This window comes from Temnothorax nylanderi, unplaced genomic scaffold, assembly GCF_030848795.1.
Source record: "Temnothorax nylanderi isolate EJ_2023f unplaced genomic scaffold, tnyl_v1.0 TNYL_tig0782_pilon, whole genome shotgun sequence".
Classification (NCBI taxonomy): Eukaryota; Metazoa; Arthropoda; class Insecta; order Hymenoptera; family Formicidae; genus Temnothorax; species Temnothorax nylanderi.
The window spans coordinates 33,150-49,716 of record NW_027249844.1 but is presented as its reverse complement, the minus strand read 5'-3'; the positions used below and the strand labels follow the sequence as shown (position 1 = coordinate 49,716).

Below are 16,567 nucleotides of genomic sequence, written 5' to 3'. Positions count from 1 at the left end.
CCGCCCCGAATACCGCAGCCGCCCCGCCAGACGAGACGCGACGTCACCTCGAGGAAGCCTACGAGCTTGTACGGATACATTTGGCGCGCGCTTTCCAGCGGCAGGAAAAGTATTACAACCTACGACGCCGTCAATGGGCACCGAAAGTCGGGGAGTGGGTGTGGAAACGCGAATACCCACTCTCCAACAAAGCCGCCGCGTTTAACGCGAAGCTCGCGCCAAAGTTCCGCGGGCCCCTCGAGGTGCGCCGGATAATATCGCCGGTAATCGTCGATCTACGCGACCGAAGCGGCAAATGGAGCCGCCACATACACGTGCAGGATTTAAAACCCGCGCCCGCCGCCCCCCCGCCCGCCGACAACGAGGAAAACAGCGACATCGACCACCAGGAGGATAGCGATACCGAGGACGACGATAACAACAATAACGGAGCAAACCCGGAGGACGACGACGACACCGAAACATAAGAGACATTGCCCCACTCCCGAAATAGGCAACAATTACCGGCAATAAATACCGATACCGAAAAAGAGTGCTCACAGACGAGCCATGGAGTCCAACCAGAGCGAGTCGAATACCGAGCGCGATATTCTCGCCGAGATCGAGAAGATCCTGGCAGAGCCGGTGGAATACGACCCGGTCTGCCCAGGATTCGGCACGACCTGGACAAGGCTATTTACCCCAGGCTCTGCCGCCGCCGCCGCCGCCATCGCCGCCGTCGCCAAGCCCGCAACCGCACCGCCGTCACGCAAAAACGTGCCGACGGTCGGCTGCGCGGTACAACGATCGGACGAGCAGCAACGACGGAAGCTGGAGTGGCTCACCACCCCGCCACCACCACTGACCCGGAAGAAGCCACGGGCCGCGACGCCCACGATTACCAGCGTCGAGAAGACCAACCTCCGGCTTACCATCTTACCGGGGCGGCCAACGATCTCGCCGAGCGTTCCACCGGCACCGCTGCCAGAGCCAGCCACAACGCGACCCGACCAACCGGCGCCTCCGCCGCCACGACCAGCACCGGCCGACATACGACCCCTGCGGGCAGAAGGGTCTCGACCGCCACCTCCGATCCCGGTGGAAGTGGAACCCGGACATACCATCTGGGTACCCCACTTCCACGCCCACGTATCGCGCCAGCACAAGATGCGATCCAGGGGGAAACGCTGGCACATACGTTTTAATGCGACCGGCTCCGTCCGAACCATCCGCGAGATAAAGCCGAAGCCGTAGAGCGCCAAATTCGCGCTTTTTCAAGGAGGGGGGTAATGTAACGATGCACCCCCAAATATGCATCGTTCCGGCATAACATCCCGCCGAGACCGCCCGGCCGACCACCCGCAGGGCGAAGACAGGGCACGTGTGCCCACATTTTAAACGCTAGCATATAACGTTAGGAAGCCCGCGAACGGGCTTGCCGCGGCAACCGTCTCAACGCGCCGAGCGGTGCCGACCGCAACCGAAGACCGCCGAACGCGATCGCGGCGTCGGGACGCCGTATTTTCCGACCGTTCCGCCGCACCATCCCGGCGCTCGCGATCGCCGTCGCTACCCCCGCCACGGCGGAACGCCGCCGCGCCGGGTATAAAAGACGAGCGTTTTAACGCTAAATGCGATTTCCTGATCACCGCTCCGACCGACCGCACCGATCCTGAATTCCCGCATCTTTCTAGCAAGTCAGAACGAGGGTAGAGCGCCTCCGGCATTCCCTGTCTTCACCGAGCGATTCTCGAGAGACGACAAGCTTTCTTCCACACCGCGTCCGCACGTCAGAACGAGGGTAGAGCGCCTCCGGCATTCTCTGTCTTCGCCGAGTGATTCTCGATCGACGGCCGGCTTTCTTCCACCGCACCCCCGCGAGTCAGAACGAAGGTAGAGCGCCCCCGGCATTCTCTGTCTTCGCCGAGCGATTCTCGTCAGACGACCGGCGCTCCTACACCCCGCGCCCGCTAGTCAGGACGAAGGTAGAGATTCTCTGGCATACTCTATCTTCCCCGAGCGCTTCTCGGTACCCGACCGGCGTCCTTGCGCACGAAGTATCCGACCGGGGGCAGAGCGCTTCTCTGCCTCTACCGAGCGCTTCTCACCGGATACGCCTGCCACCGAACGCACCGAATCGCAGCGATCTCGCCGCCGTATCCGCGCCCGTGCGCCCCGCGCCTTACCTCGCGCCACCCGTCACACGCCGATCGCCCGTCACGATCACCACCCGCGTGCACCCCTGCGCGCACCGCGTGCGCCCCGACTCTGCGTTCTGCGCTCACCGCGCCGTTGTGCATACCGCGACTGTTACACTGTGCGCTCAATCCGCTGTAAATATCGCGACCGTCCATTATATAATAAATTCTGTCACGTTAGTTGTTACCCACGATACACTTCATTTTGCCGAACCTCACCGCGCGTCCGTTCCTCCGCACCTCCTTCGAACCCAGCCCAGCCGCGAGCTAGATCCGCGTTTCGAACGAAGGTTGTTTTAACGTCAATAAGATGTCATTGAAATGTCATTTAACATTATTTTGCTACTTAAAGTATTATATTTCAACAATATATTGCAGCAATATTACTGCAATATTTCTGTAATATTACGTGCTATGTGGGATATTAATAAAAATACAAAGCCAGTAACGCAAAGCCACAGTACGACCGCACGTCAAGCCTGTACAATGCCACGAGATCTGTAAGAGTCCAGTGCTTTCATTTTCGACCACCAGATGTCATGGCAACGAATGTCAGATCCCAATAGCCGTCGCGCGTTTGTCCGAAGAAATCCGCTCTCTCAGCCGGTCACCCATCCAAGTAGTATACCGGCGCCTTGTCGCTTGACATCGATGATCGAACAGGGTAGTGGTGATCCTCTGACTCTGACGCTTCTTTCTTTCTTATACTTGCTTATTTTGGTGAGCATAAAGCTATCGCATAACAATATTAACAATACAGATATACGAATAATCTTTTTTGCCAGTCAGCGTCGAATATTATTTTATATTAAATATTATTAAATATTTTATATTTTATATTAAAAATGCCATATGACAAAATTTGGAATATCAGAAAATTCTTAATAAAAGAGAAAAAATGCAATAATTATATAATAATAAATTTAATTTTTTATAAGTTCTAAAGTCTGTCAGCAACTTTTCGGAAATATTACAAATCCAATGTTGTATGTGAAACATTAGAAAATATAACGCGTGCAATGTAAACGTAATAATAGTTTTATCATGTATCAGAAATGTTTCTAAACCATTACATCTGCAATATTTCTTCTGCAATATTATAGAAATTCACAGCCTGCAATTCAATTTTTCATTACCGACGCAATCTTTCGGAGATTTTTCACAGGTATTTTAGATGCGATGTTGCGTTTGATATGTTACAGAAATATTATTCGTGCAAAGTAAACGTAATAGTGCTTTTGTAGTGCTTTGGAAATGTTTCTGAAATATTGCATCTGCTACATTTTTTTTGCAATATTACAGAAACTTATAAATATTGTAAACAACTTTCTGAAAGATTTCAGACATATTGTTAATGCAATATTGCAAAAAACATGGTGCAGGTACATTTTTGAAATATTTTAGATGCATAGTTGCAAGTGAGATGTTAATGAAGTGTTTCTGCATTGTTTCCGAATATTTCGATATTTCAGCAACATAACATGCCGAGTGGGTTTGGTCTATGCGATTCCCTTGAGTGCTCTTGCGGCTTTTATTCTCAGGATATTGACCATTTATTTTGGGCATGCGATTTATATAATAAAAAAAGAAAAGAATTCATCAATAATCTACCCACTCGGCATGTTATGTTGCTGAAATATTGAAATATACGGAAATGGTGCAGAAATATTTCGTTAACATTTCATTTGTAACTATGCATCTGAAATATTTCAGAAATGTACCTGCATCATGTTTTTTATAATATTGCATTAACAATATTTCTGAAATCTTTCAGAAAGTTGTTTACAATATTTGTAAGTTTCTGTAATATTGCAAAAAAATGTAGCAGATGCAATATTTCAGAAATATTTCTGAAACATTATAAAAGTAATATTACGTTTGCATTGCACGAATAATATTTCTGTAACATATCAAACGCAACATTGCATTTAAAATATTTCTGAAAAATTTCTGAAAGATTGCGTAGATAATGGAAAATTGAATTGCAGGCAGTGAATTTCTACAATATTGCAGAAGAAATATTGCAGATGTAATGGTTTAGAAACATTTCTGATACATGATAAAACTATTATTACGTTTACATTGCACGCGTTATATTTTTGAATGTTTCACATACAACATTGCATTTGTAATATTTCCGAAAAATTGCTGACAGACTTTAGAACTTATAAAAAATTAAATTTATTATTATATAATATTGCATTTTATTGCATTTTTTCTCTTTTATTAAGAATTTTTTAATATTCCAAATTTTGTCATATGGCATTTTTAATATAAAATATAATATTTAATAATATTTAATATAAAATAATATTCGACGCTGACTGGCAAAAAAGATTTATTCGTATATCTGTATTGTTTATTTTTATGCGATAGCTTTATGCTCACCAAAATAAGCAAGTATAAGAAAGAAAGAAGCGCCAGAGTCAGAGGATCACCACTACCCTGTTCGATCATCGATGTCAAGCAACAAGGCGCCGGTATACTACTTGGATGGGTGACCGGCTGAGAGTGTGGATTTCTTCGAATAAATGCGCGGCGGCTATACGCACATGGCTTAATATATTTTTTTTGTTACGGTAACAAAATATTTCATTTTTCACATATCAACAAATAGTTTTTGCGTCAGTAACAAAATTTTGTTTGCTAATACAAAACATTTTTCTCAGTGTAAAATGTATTTGAAATATCTCTGAAGTGTTTCTGCAATATTTCGTAGATATATTTCAGAAATATTTCAGAAATATTGCCGAAATCTTTCAGCAAAGTTGCATTTGAAATAATTGTGCCGATTGAAACATTGCAGAAATGTTGTAGAAACGGTCGTGAAATATTTCTGAAATATTGATGAAAGGTGTAATATTTCAAATGGAATTTTGCAGAAATGTTTCTGAAATATTACATGCCGAGTGGGTATTTAACCTTAAACTTTTTGCTCCTTTCTCTGTTGTTTATTTGTTTAACAATCTTAACAGGAAAATAGTGAAAGCAATAAAAAAAAACAATAAAATAGTGATTATTTGTTTTCTGAACGATTGTAAGTTCGATTTATAATTGGTATTTGATTATTATGGAGCTATGGTTCTCCCCTTTACCGATGTTCGGAGACTGAGACTCATTGTGCTATGGCAAGAGGGCGTCTCTTTCCCCGGAGAGTCCCCCAGACCTCAACAAAGTTAGCCCCCCCAAGTGGATTATTGATACTTTTTTTTTTTACCAATCGATTGGTGGTTGATTGGTAGTATTTGGTACCGTATTCAAAACGTTTGGTAGTTTCTCGTTTTTTTAGGAAATCGAAAACAAATTTTTGATCTTCTTTTAGCCCCCCCACTTTGACTGTGGTAATTTTTTTTTTTTTTAATCGATTGGCGATTGATTGGCAGTGTTTGGTACCGCATTAAAAACTTTTGGTGGTTTCGCGTTTCTTTAGGAAATCGAAAAAACAAATTTTTGATCTTCTTTTAGCCCCCCCACTTTGACCGTGGTAAGTTTTTTTTTTTTTAATCGATTGGCGATTGATTGGCAGTGTTTGGTACCGCATTGAAACCTTTTGGTAGTTTCGCGTTTTAAAAAGAAAGAATTAATTGTCAACAAATTTTTTGTCAACAATTTTTTTAGCGCCTTCACTTTTACTGTTGGGAATTTTAAATTCTTTTTTACCAATCGTTTAGTGGTTGATTGGTAATGTTAAGAGCTGTAAGTTATTGAAAATTTTATTTTAAAGCCTTTGTGTCCACGATGCTAGAACTGTGTCCGAGTTTCGGTTTAAAGCCTTGTGTACACGATACTAGAAATCGGTCCGAGTTTCGGTTTAAAGCCCGGTGTCCACGATGCAAGAACTGTGTCCAAGTTTCGGTTTAAGCCAATGAAACTGCTACTTTTCTGTAAGAGCTGCAAGTTGATTGGCTTAAACCGAAACTTGGACACAGTTCTTGCATCGTGGACACCGGGCTTAAGCTAATGAAACTGCTGTTTTTCTGTAAGAGCTGCAAGTTGATTGGCTTAAACCGAAACTTGGACCGATTTCTAGTATCGTGTACACAAGGCTTTAGTCAATGAAACTGCTACTTTACTGTAAGAGCTGCAAGTTGATTGGCTTAAACCAAAACTCGGACGCAGTTCTAGCATCGTGGACACAAGGCTTAAAGGCACAGTCACAATGAGAGGAATAAGGAATAAGATAAAGGAATAAGGAATAAGGCATGTTGCATCTCACTTTAATGTACGTGTACTGAAGTGAGATACGACATTCCCTTATTCCTTATTCATTTATCTTATTCCTTATTTTTGTCATTGTGTCTGAGCCTTAACATTCCAGTTACGTATAGTGACGATTGCACACATTGGCCGCGTTCAGCAGACACAACTGTTGAGTTCGTCTTATCAACACTCTACGTTGATTGGTTGGTTCTAAAACTAAGAGCCAATCACGTTCGACTGCTACTGAGCGGCTTGGTCTGCTGAACGCGACCATAGTGGGCATTCAGGAGCGCAACCGCTATCTATGTACAGTGTGTATACGCACTAGGCTCTGGGGTCACATGCGCATGCTCTAGGGCTTAGCTGCTCAGCTCATGCGCCCGCGTTTTAAGCCAGTGCAGTGGTGAATGTATTTGTTGGATTGCTTGCAATCTAGTAAATTATTATAATTGCACCACTCAGCACTCAGAAGAATTTCTAGAATTTACTAGATCGCAAGCAATCCAGACCTCAATATATTTGGCAGACAATCGTTTTTTTTTTTTAAATAAGTATTTGTAATTATTTGGAAATCTTTTAGAGAAATTTGGAAAACCATTTTCATAATTTGGAAAAGTACATACATAATTATAATGGCCTTGTTTACACCCACCGTTTGATACGCGCACTAAGTACTATATTTGGACTAAATTGGCTTAATTAGTACGTACGATGGTGTAAACAATAAAGGCCGTCACACACAAATTGCATAACGTCGCATAAGCATAGCATAAGACCGCTGAACCAATGAGCATCTTACGTAAATTAATATGGCGACATTATGCTGAATGCTCATTAGTCCAGCGGTCTTGTGCTATGCTTATGCTACGCTATGCATTTTGTGTATTATAGCCTTAACGTATTAATAAGGTATTGGCCTAGTTTACATGGACCGTTTGATACGCGTACCAAGTACTATATCCGTATCAAATCCGTATCAAATCTCGGGTTATCCCGGTGTAAACCGAAATTTGATACGGATTTGATACGGATACAGTACTTGGTACGCGTATCAAACGGTCGGTACAAAGTCGTCACGTGATCCGTTTTGTCGCTCGAAAACGATCGGTTTCAGCGGCTTGTGAAAATGCAGCTTTATGCCTCTTCTATAATACTCGTACTTCGTGGTTCGTAGTTCTTGCCGCGCGATTTATAAAATTTATGGACGTATTACATATAATACTTTGTTCGGAATTCATCCTGAAGTTACACTACATTTTATAATTTTCTACCATTACAAGTCATATTTGTCTGATGGTGAGCAATTACATAATGTATATATGTCGCAGGCTTATTGCAAAATCAGCCCTTTTGCAAAAAGACTAGCCTCTTTGCGAAAGGCCGGCATTTTGCGAAGCACTGATCCCAATGGCCGCGTTCAGCAGACACAACTGTTGAGTTCGTCTTATCAACACTCTGCGTTGATTGGTTGGTTCTAAAAGTAAGAGCCAATCACGTTCGAGTGCTACTGAGCGGCTTGGTCTGCTGAATGCGCCCAATAAGACTGAACGCACTCTAGGCTTTTTGGCACACATGGGCTGGTGATAGGCCAGGCACTATGCAAAAAGTCTAAAATACGTTAGACTTATTAAAGAAACAATCAAATGCTTTCGCAAAAGGCCGGCATTTCGCAAAAAGGCTAGCCTTTTTGCAAAAAGGCTGATTTTGCAATAAGCCTGCGACATATACATATAACTATTTGTGAAGACAGACGGTCTATTTCTTTTTTTATATACTATATTTCTTGTATACTATTTCTTTTTCCTATATACCATAAGATTTTAAGTTTAGTTATAGAGATTTCTATCTAGCTATGACTAAAACTGTAATCCATTTACATTAAACTTAATTGATTCAAAAAACGTAAAAATATATGTATTATCCAAATTTTCAATAAGTTAAATCTATTTGTTTTGAGAAATTTTACAAATAATAACCACTATCTATAGTCTGCAGGTACTTTTATATCTCTAGCAAGGTATGTACTTTATTATCTCAGTTGTTTATAAATATAAAGTGTATATGTAATTACTTAGTGACAGTAAGTAACATGTGTTATGCAACATATAGTGATCATCACATCGTTTTTATACATATATATATCATACATCGCTTAGTTTATATATATATATATATCACTTCGTTTATATATAATGCATCGCTTAGTTTTATATATCACTTTGTTTATATATATATCATACATCGCTTAGTTTTATATATCATATATCGCTTAGTTTATATATCATACATCGCTTAGTTTATATTTAGTTTATATATCACTTTGTTTATATATCATAATCGCTTAGTTTATATATCACTTATTGTTTATATATCATACATCGCTTCCCAGGGAGAAACGCGAGATCACTCACCGGCGTGATTTCGAGGCCAATGCCCTCATATAGGGTTTCTCCCTGGGTTAGTTTATATATCACATCTGCTTCGTTTATATGTATTACATATCGCTTTTATATCAGAGAATTTATGAATTTTCTGTAACGATTCTGTAATAACTATTTACGTCAAACTTGTATATGATTAAAAACTAGCGGTAAATAGCGAAAGTGTTATTTACTTTTATTAAAAATAAAAAAAATTTAAATTAGATATAAACAAAATAAAATAAAAAATTTAACCCTGAATTTAATTATTATTCTACACTGTAAAATCCAGTGTCTGGCAAAAAACATAAACTTTTGAAAAAAAAACATTAAAAAATTTTTTAACGTCAAGAAAGTTAATTCCGCCTATATCTATATTAAATACTACAATATGTTTCTATGATATTCTATTACATACATAACGGCAGCGGGTACTACCTCAGTATCCGCCTTACACGATCTTACTGACGTATATAAATCGTTCAGTAATTCCCAGTGACTATCGATTCTTCTGCAATATGCAACATAGTGGCTTGATTCTAAATGTATTACACCGGCGAGTCTGCATGTAAAAAAAATTATATTTCAAAGTTTAAATATAACAATATTATATGCGACTGGTATAATAAGTATCTGTTGAAGTTACCTGTACTCAATATTAGCCAAATGTATAGTAGTTGGGAAGTCCGATAATCTGCATCCCATTCCTTTTGTTGACTTGATGTTTACTCGAATGTCCAGTTCGATAAAAATATGGGAGTTCAATGACATCGTCACAGTGCCCTTCCCTGAACATCCCTCCTTAGTACATTTTACATTAGAATAACATGAGATGTAGTTAAGTGCTTTTTCCATGGCTTTGAAGCCCTCTTTAGCGATAATTTTGTGATTGACAGTCAAATACGATTGAGAGATTTTAGTTGTTTTGCAATCCGGATTAGAACATGTGAATAACTTGAATGCACTTGGCTCGTCAATAAATACTTTTTCCCACACGATAGTCACACAATCTTCAGCATCTATTGAAATTGATGTGGTTATATTTCCTACTTTAGTAGTTCTTATAGGTTTATAGTGCGGCATTAAAAGGAACAATCGTATTTGATAAATTTTTGCCGTTGGACCGGTTTCAGCAAAAAGTAAAATAAATTTTCCTACTTCATTGGCCAAATCTTTTAGTACTGAAGCGTAATAATTGTCGTCAAATACACAGCGTAGTAAAATGTGTACGATGGAATCAAATGCACAAGTATTATATATTTTGTACATTACTTTATCAAGTTTAATCATGCCTGTGCAATTACCGTTTCGTAATAAATAATTCCTTTTCACGTTCTTATACATTTGAGCATTGACATATTTAATTTCTGGATATTTCCTAAAATAAAAACCTTTTTTTTTGTTTCTGTAATTTATCGAAACATTCGCTCCACTTGATATAATCTCATTTTTATTTTGTTCCTCAGTTCTTATTTTCACTTTTCTTTCTTTCTCTTCATTATCTCTTAAGCTTTCAGGCTTTAGCAAAGTGGTGTTATCAAGTGGTGATGATGCTGACAACGGCTTTTGGGTATTGATGGTACTGCTATATGGTGATAAGTTCGACAATGGTTTTTGATTGTTATTGTTAAGATCTTGATTATCTGCCGATTCCAAGCAATGATCATTCAAAAATAGCTCAGAATAATCATTATAATTCTCGCCAACTTGAGTCGGAAATGTGTTGTTCATGTTACTTTCGTCCGAGTTATCTATTGGTGTAGGCTTTTGATCTTCATTATTGATTGATAATTCATTAGAAACTTCAATAACGTAATGATTTTCATGAATAGGTAAGTGTACCGAGTTGATTCCTGAAGTTTTGTCGTTGCAGTGTGTTAGTGATTTTGACGTGTCAGAAATCTGAATGTTGTAATTAGATGTTTCAACGAAAACATCAATTTCATCTGTTTCGATAATAGATGCTGAAAATATGTTATCTTTCAGTCGACCCTTATTGCGCCAATTTTCGTGTGATTTTAAATCTGAATCATCTGCATTGTGTACATAACTAACACATAAATCTTCTATGGGTACATTTTTGTGATTTTTTTTAACATCAGGATACATAACGGGTGAAATGGTTAAGCCATCGCTTGTTAAAGTATTGCATTCATTACCAGATGATGCGACATCCAGAACATTTGTGTTTGGTATCTCATGACAGGCGAATTCATCTTCTGAACGCGAATCGACACGACTCTCGGTTTCAAATTGATATTTGACCTTTTTCGCAACAACCGAACGACTGTCACTGATTGTCTTGAGTTTTGATGTTTGAACTTCTGTTAACCGTCCTACCTTGAAATTTGTCAACTTTGATTCGAATATTAGCGCACCACCAATAATATCCTTCAGATGGACTTTTAAAAAGCGATCTATACGCACTGGCAACCGTTTTATTAATGGATTTCCTGTCAGTATGCGAGTTTTCAAGTCGTTGAAATATCCTTCTACATAACTCGATGTTGCATGTTTTTTACCATTAGGCACTGCAACGCCAGTCCACAGTGGGAATTCTGTCGCGAGTATAATTAATCTTTCTACGAATTTCGGCAAATAAAATGCATTCAACTCGAATCCGATCTGCGTAATTTTTTTAGCGTTTTTTAATATTCCATCAATCCAATTTCTTACGGACGTGATATCGCTATCATGATGTACATCTTCCAGAATAGATTCAACGTCTTCGAGATTGTCGTCACGATCGGGTATATCAATTATTTTTGTAGCCATTGCAATACAAGTTTCCAATTTCTTACGTGCAAGTTTCGGTGATATTTTTGATGCGATTATAGAATCTTCATAATCGTTCACCGCGACGATGATAGTTAGGAAAATTAGTTCTCTGAACTCCTCGAATGTTTCAGCATCTACCATCAGAGCTACACACCGTATAAAAAACTCGCGTATGCACGCGTGATTGACTTTCTCGAAGCATTTCCATCTACTCACAGCATGTATGAGATGTGCAACATCTACACGGATGTATGTGCTGAACTTTGAAATTTGATTTGTACCGGACACAATTGCAAATTGATCAGCGACGTAAGATTTTATAGTTTGATTGTTGAAAGCGAGGGACATGGCAGATAAAAGAGCGCGAGAATAATCAGAAACAGCCTCTTTTGGCTTGTGTGCGCCATTTCTAATCCATGTTCTTAACCAATATTCTATAAATTCTGTAGTTTGTCTTTCCGATAACATTTGAGAAACTATTAATGTAGTGTTATCAAAGTTGATGACTATCGCGGATAGAAACATGTGTCCTGTTTCCGTATTATTCGATTGTTTGATAGTTCGTACAATACTACCGGTTGTGTCAATATTTATTAACGACCAATTATCTAGTCGACAATATTCATTATATGCATGTAGTTGTGGTGTCGTCATATAAAAAACAAAAAAAGGATTTGATCCAACTGCTTGTATAGATCCAACGTAGGGTGGAGTGGTCATCATCCCTTCAATGGTTCGTATCAGATCCCGACCATCAGTCGGTTTAACATTCAATTCTAAATCTACATATTCCTTTTTTGCTTGATCGAGAATATTCCGTTTATACATATTTGGAGGTTCCATCTCTCCAATTTGTCCATTTTCCCTCGCTATTCTTTTTCGATAATTTGAGCATCCTTCTATCGCGACTTCTTTACCAATAACTTTCCTTTTCACACCTCGAAGGGGACGCTTCACAACTTCATGATTATCAAGTGATGTATCTCGAGTTTTTACTTTTACATGCAGGTCCTCGTCAACACCTGGCTCCTTTTCGACGTATCCAAAGAAAGGATTACAACATTTTTTACTTTTACATTTGCCAATGATCTGTATGTAATGGAGACTGTCTGGCGAAGGATACACTTTTGCTCTCTTGAATATATAAGCACATGGGAACCGATAACGTTTGAAGAAGGCATCGAAAATAATATCTGTCCACTCATTTGGACTCAAAATGTCATAATTTCTGCCTTGTTCACCGTATGGTACAGAAAATCGTGGCTTGATTTTGTTCCATAATTCAACATTCAAACTTAAATGAAACCAAGTCTTGAGCGATGTAAATTCAGGATTATCGAAGAATTCAAAATCGGAATCAACTTCAACCTTGGATCTTGACTGCTCAAAGGAATTGCCGCTAAGGTGAGAACAATCTTCATTATTATTTGGAACAATGACATCTTTATTCAACCGCGCAGTAGACAAAATGAACCGTCTGTCTTCACGAACAGCTATATACACATCGTGCGCGCTCCACTTTAAATTCAATTCTTTACTTATGTTAACCCAAACTTCCGATGTGTACTTTGGAAGCGTTAAAGTTTTGAAATGGTCGATATATTTTTCTAAGACTCTGATGGCTTCTTCTTTTGGAACTCGCGGTTCTTTAGGCATTGTCATAAAGTTATTTGTTTATTAGTTGTCCTTTGTTATTTGTTTTTATTTCTGTCTTGTTGTGTTTTGTTTATTTGTTATTTATTCGTTTGCTGATATGCATGCAGAAAATAGGAATACATATGTCGATCGCACTTACATTCACCTAAAAAAATTAATATTCTTAGTATATTAAAGAATAATATTATTATTCTTATTTTGATGAAAACTCTCATTGCGTAGTTTGATAGGGTTCTAGAAATTCGTTCCATACCTTCGAAATTGAAGATGTATTCCGTTACTTAAACCCGCATATAGATTTGTGTAGGTATATAGATAAAATTATCGAAGAATGAATGACCAAAATTATTCATTTATCTGAAAGTTCCAGTAATTGCTTACAAAATCACCGTAATTATTGTACAAAAGAGGTCCACACTCTTGCACAGGTTTCACTTAACTGTAAACAGCAAAACAAAAGAATTAATTATAAGCTGCGGTCCACTTGACGCTCCAAATGCTTCGAAGCATTCCTCTTCTCCTTTCTTTCAATGAAGAAAGAAAGAGAAGAACGCTTCAAAGCATTTGTAGCGTCAAGTGGACAGCAGCCTAAAATAGATATTTACATACAAAGAGCACCTTGGTAAGGTAAAGAACGCTCGAGGTCTAGTGATATAGATTTGGATGTTAAAACTTGATCTTAATTTTCAGTCAAATTTGTGTAGAGTAACTTGAATCATCTTGTAATGGTAGGAAATTATAAAAAACATAAATAAAATTTTGATGTTTAATAGGACCTGAAGGTATCCACATATATTATTAAGTAACGTTAGATACCTGAGTATAGATAAAAGACTTCTGTGAAGATAGATATGATAGGTGTGAGAGATAGGTTTTAAAACCTGTCAATATTTCCTTAGCTACGTTTTGCGAAATTCCATGCACATTTATACTTCTATAATTTTTTAGAAAACTTTTTTGAAATGTGGTTTCTCAACAGAATGCACCTGTTAAGTGTCAGTTTAATGAAATATCTGAAATTTAAAATTAAAGGTCATATACTTAAAAGTCTTATTAACATGCATTAATTAAGTAGATCCTACACCAAAGACGACGCGACAAAAGCAAGTAAGTATAAGGCAAGGAAACTGCAAAATGCTCGAATCATTTGTGAAACGTATTAAACGACAGTTTCTGTTTTTCCGAATACCATGTATACTCAGTTCGAGAATAAGGCCATGAGAACATTACGCATATATACATTATTACGCTGATGTGTGTCTAATTGTAAGCATTAAAATAACCTTACAGCGGCAAAGTATACACTCGCGGCTCGCTGTCCCGTGCTGGGACGGGATGTTGATTCACTTACTGCCTACGTTTTACTGCTTAAGCTTTTTTGTGTGCCATGGTCCTTATGTGATACTATGTCGATAAATTTTATAAATCGCGCGGCAAGAACTACGAACCACGAAGTACGAGTATTATAGAATAGGCATAAAGCTGCATTTTCACAAGCCGCTGAAACCGATCGTTCGAGCGACAAAACGGATCACGTGACGACGTTTGTACTATTTTGGTACGATACGCCTTCAATACCTTAATATTAAAGGTCAATCCAGACAAACTTGCATAGCGCATAAACATAAGCATAAGAGAATTGATTGGTTCATATGCATGTGCATAAAGAAATAGACCAATCCGTTTCTTTACGCATATGGTTATGCACCTATGCAAGTTTGTCTGGATAGACCTTAAAGGTGGAAGCACATAAAATTGCAGGAGCCATGGACAGAATGCAGAAGCCATATGCGCATGCGCTATGGTATTTGTAGAGCTCTACAGATACCATAGCGCATGCGCATATGGCTTCTGCATTCTGCTCATGGCTCCTGCAATTTTATGTGCTTCCACCTTAAAGCGGGGAGCACACACTTCTGCACAACGCATAATGCGTAAGCATAAAAAAATTGATTGGTCCATACACATGTGCATAAGGAAATAGACCAATCAGTTTTCTTATGCTTACGTATTATGCGTTGTGCAGAAGTGTGTGCTCCCCGCTTAAGCGGGGAACACAGACTTTTGCATAACGCATAATACGTAAGCATAAAGGCCATCGCACACAAAATTGCATAGGCTGCATAAGCATAGCATAAGACCGCTGGACCAATAAGCACCTTATGTAAATCAATATGGCGACTTTATGCTGGATGCTCATTGGTTTAGCGGTCTTATGTTACGCTTATGCTAAGCTATGCAATTTTGTGTGCGATGGCCTTAAGAAAACTGATTGGTCTATTTCCTTATGCACATGTGTATGGACCAATCAATTTTCTTATGCTTACGTATTATGCGTTGTGCAGAAGTGTGTGCTCCCCGCTAAAAGCTATATCCACACAAACTTGCATAAGCCCATAAACATATAAGCATAAGAGAATTGATTGGTCCATATGCATGTGCATAAGGAAATAGACCAATCCGTTTCTTTATGCATATGGTTCATCACCTATGTAAGTTTGTCTGGATAGACCTTAAAGCGGGGAGCACACACTTCTGCACAGCGCATAATGCGTAAGCATAAGAAAATTGATTGGTCCATACACATGTGCATAAGAAAATATACCAATCAGTTTTCTTATGCTTACGTATTATGCGTTATGCAAAAGTACGTGTTCCCCGCTTAAGGCTATAATACACAAAATGCATAGCGTAGCATAAAGCCCCTTGCACAATAGGCGATAGCGATAGCGATAGCGACAGCGACAAAGTTGCCGACAAAGGTATAGCTTTGTCGGCAACCTTGTCGCTGTCGCTATCGCCTATTGTGCAAGGGGCTTAAGGGCTCAGTCACAATGAGAAAAATAAGGAATAAGATAAAGGAATAAGGAATAAGGGAATGTCGTATCTCACTTCAGTACACGTACATTAAAGTGAGATGCAACATGCCTTATTCCTTATTCCTTTATCTTATTCCTTATTCCTCTCATTGTGACTGTGCCTTTAAGCCTTGTGTCCACGATGCTAGAACTGCGTCCGAGTTTTGGTTTAAGCCAATCAACTTGCAGCTCTTACAGTAAAGTAGCAGTTTCATTGACTAAAGCCTTGTGTACACGATACTAGAAATCGGTCCAAGTTTCGGTTTAAGCCAATCAACTTGCAGCTCTTACAGAAAAACAGCAGTTTCATTAGCTTAAGCCCGGTGTCCACGATGCAAGAACTGTGTCCAAGTTTCGGTTTAAGCCAATCAACTTGCAGCTCTTACAGAAAAGTAGCAGTTTCATTGGCTTAAACCGAAACTTGGACACAGTTCTTGCATCGTGGACACCGGGCTTTAAACCGAAACTCGGACCGATT

The 16,567-nt window shown here is 39.3% G+C and overlaps 1 protein-coding gene across 1 annotated transcript; it reads right to left on the bottom strand.

Moving 5' to 3' along the window:
* Positions 1 to 8,362: 8,362 nt before the first annotated feature.
* Positions 8,363 to 15,026, bottom strand: LOC139785339 (uncharacterized). Its single transcript, XM_071724511.1, has 4 exons — positions 14,048 to 15,026; positions 13,485 to 13,670; positions 9,444 to 13,376; positions 8,363 to 9,359 (listed from the first exon to the last, which is right to left on the bottom strand). The coding sequence occupies exons 3-4, from the start codon at positions 13,235 to 13,237 to the stop codon at positions 9,182 to 9,184; spliced, it is 3,972 nt and encodes a 1,323-aa protein (XP_071580612.1). The 5' UTR covers positions 13,238 to 13,376; positions 13,485 to 13,670; positions 14,048 to 15,026; the 3' UTR covers positions 8,363 to 9,181.
* Positions 15,027 to 16,567: the final 1,541 nt, after the last annotated feature.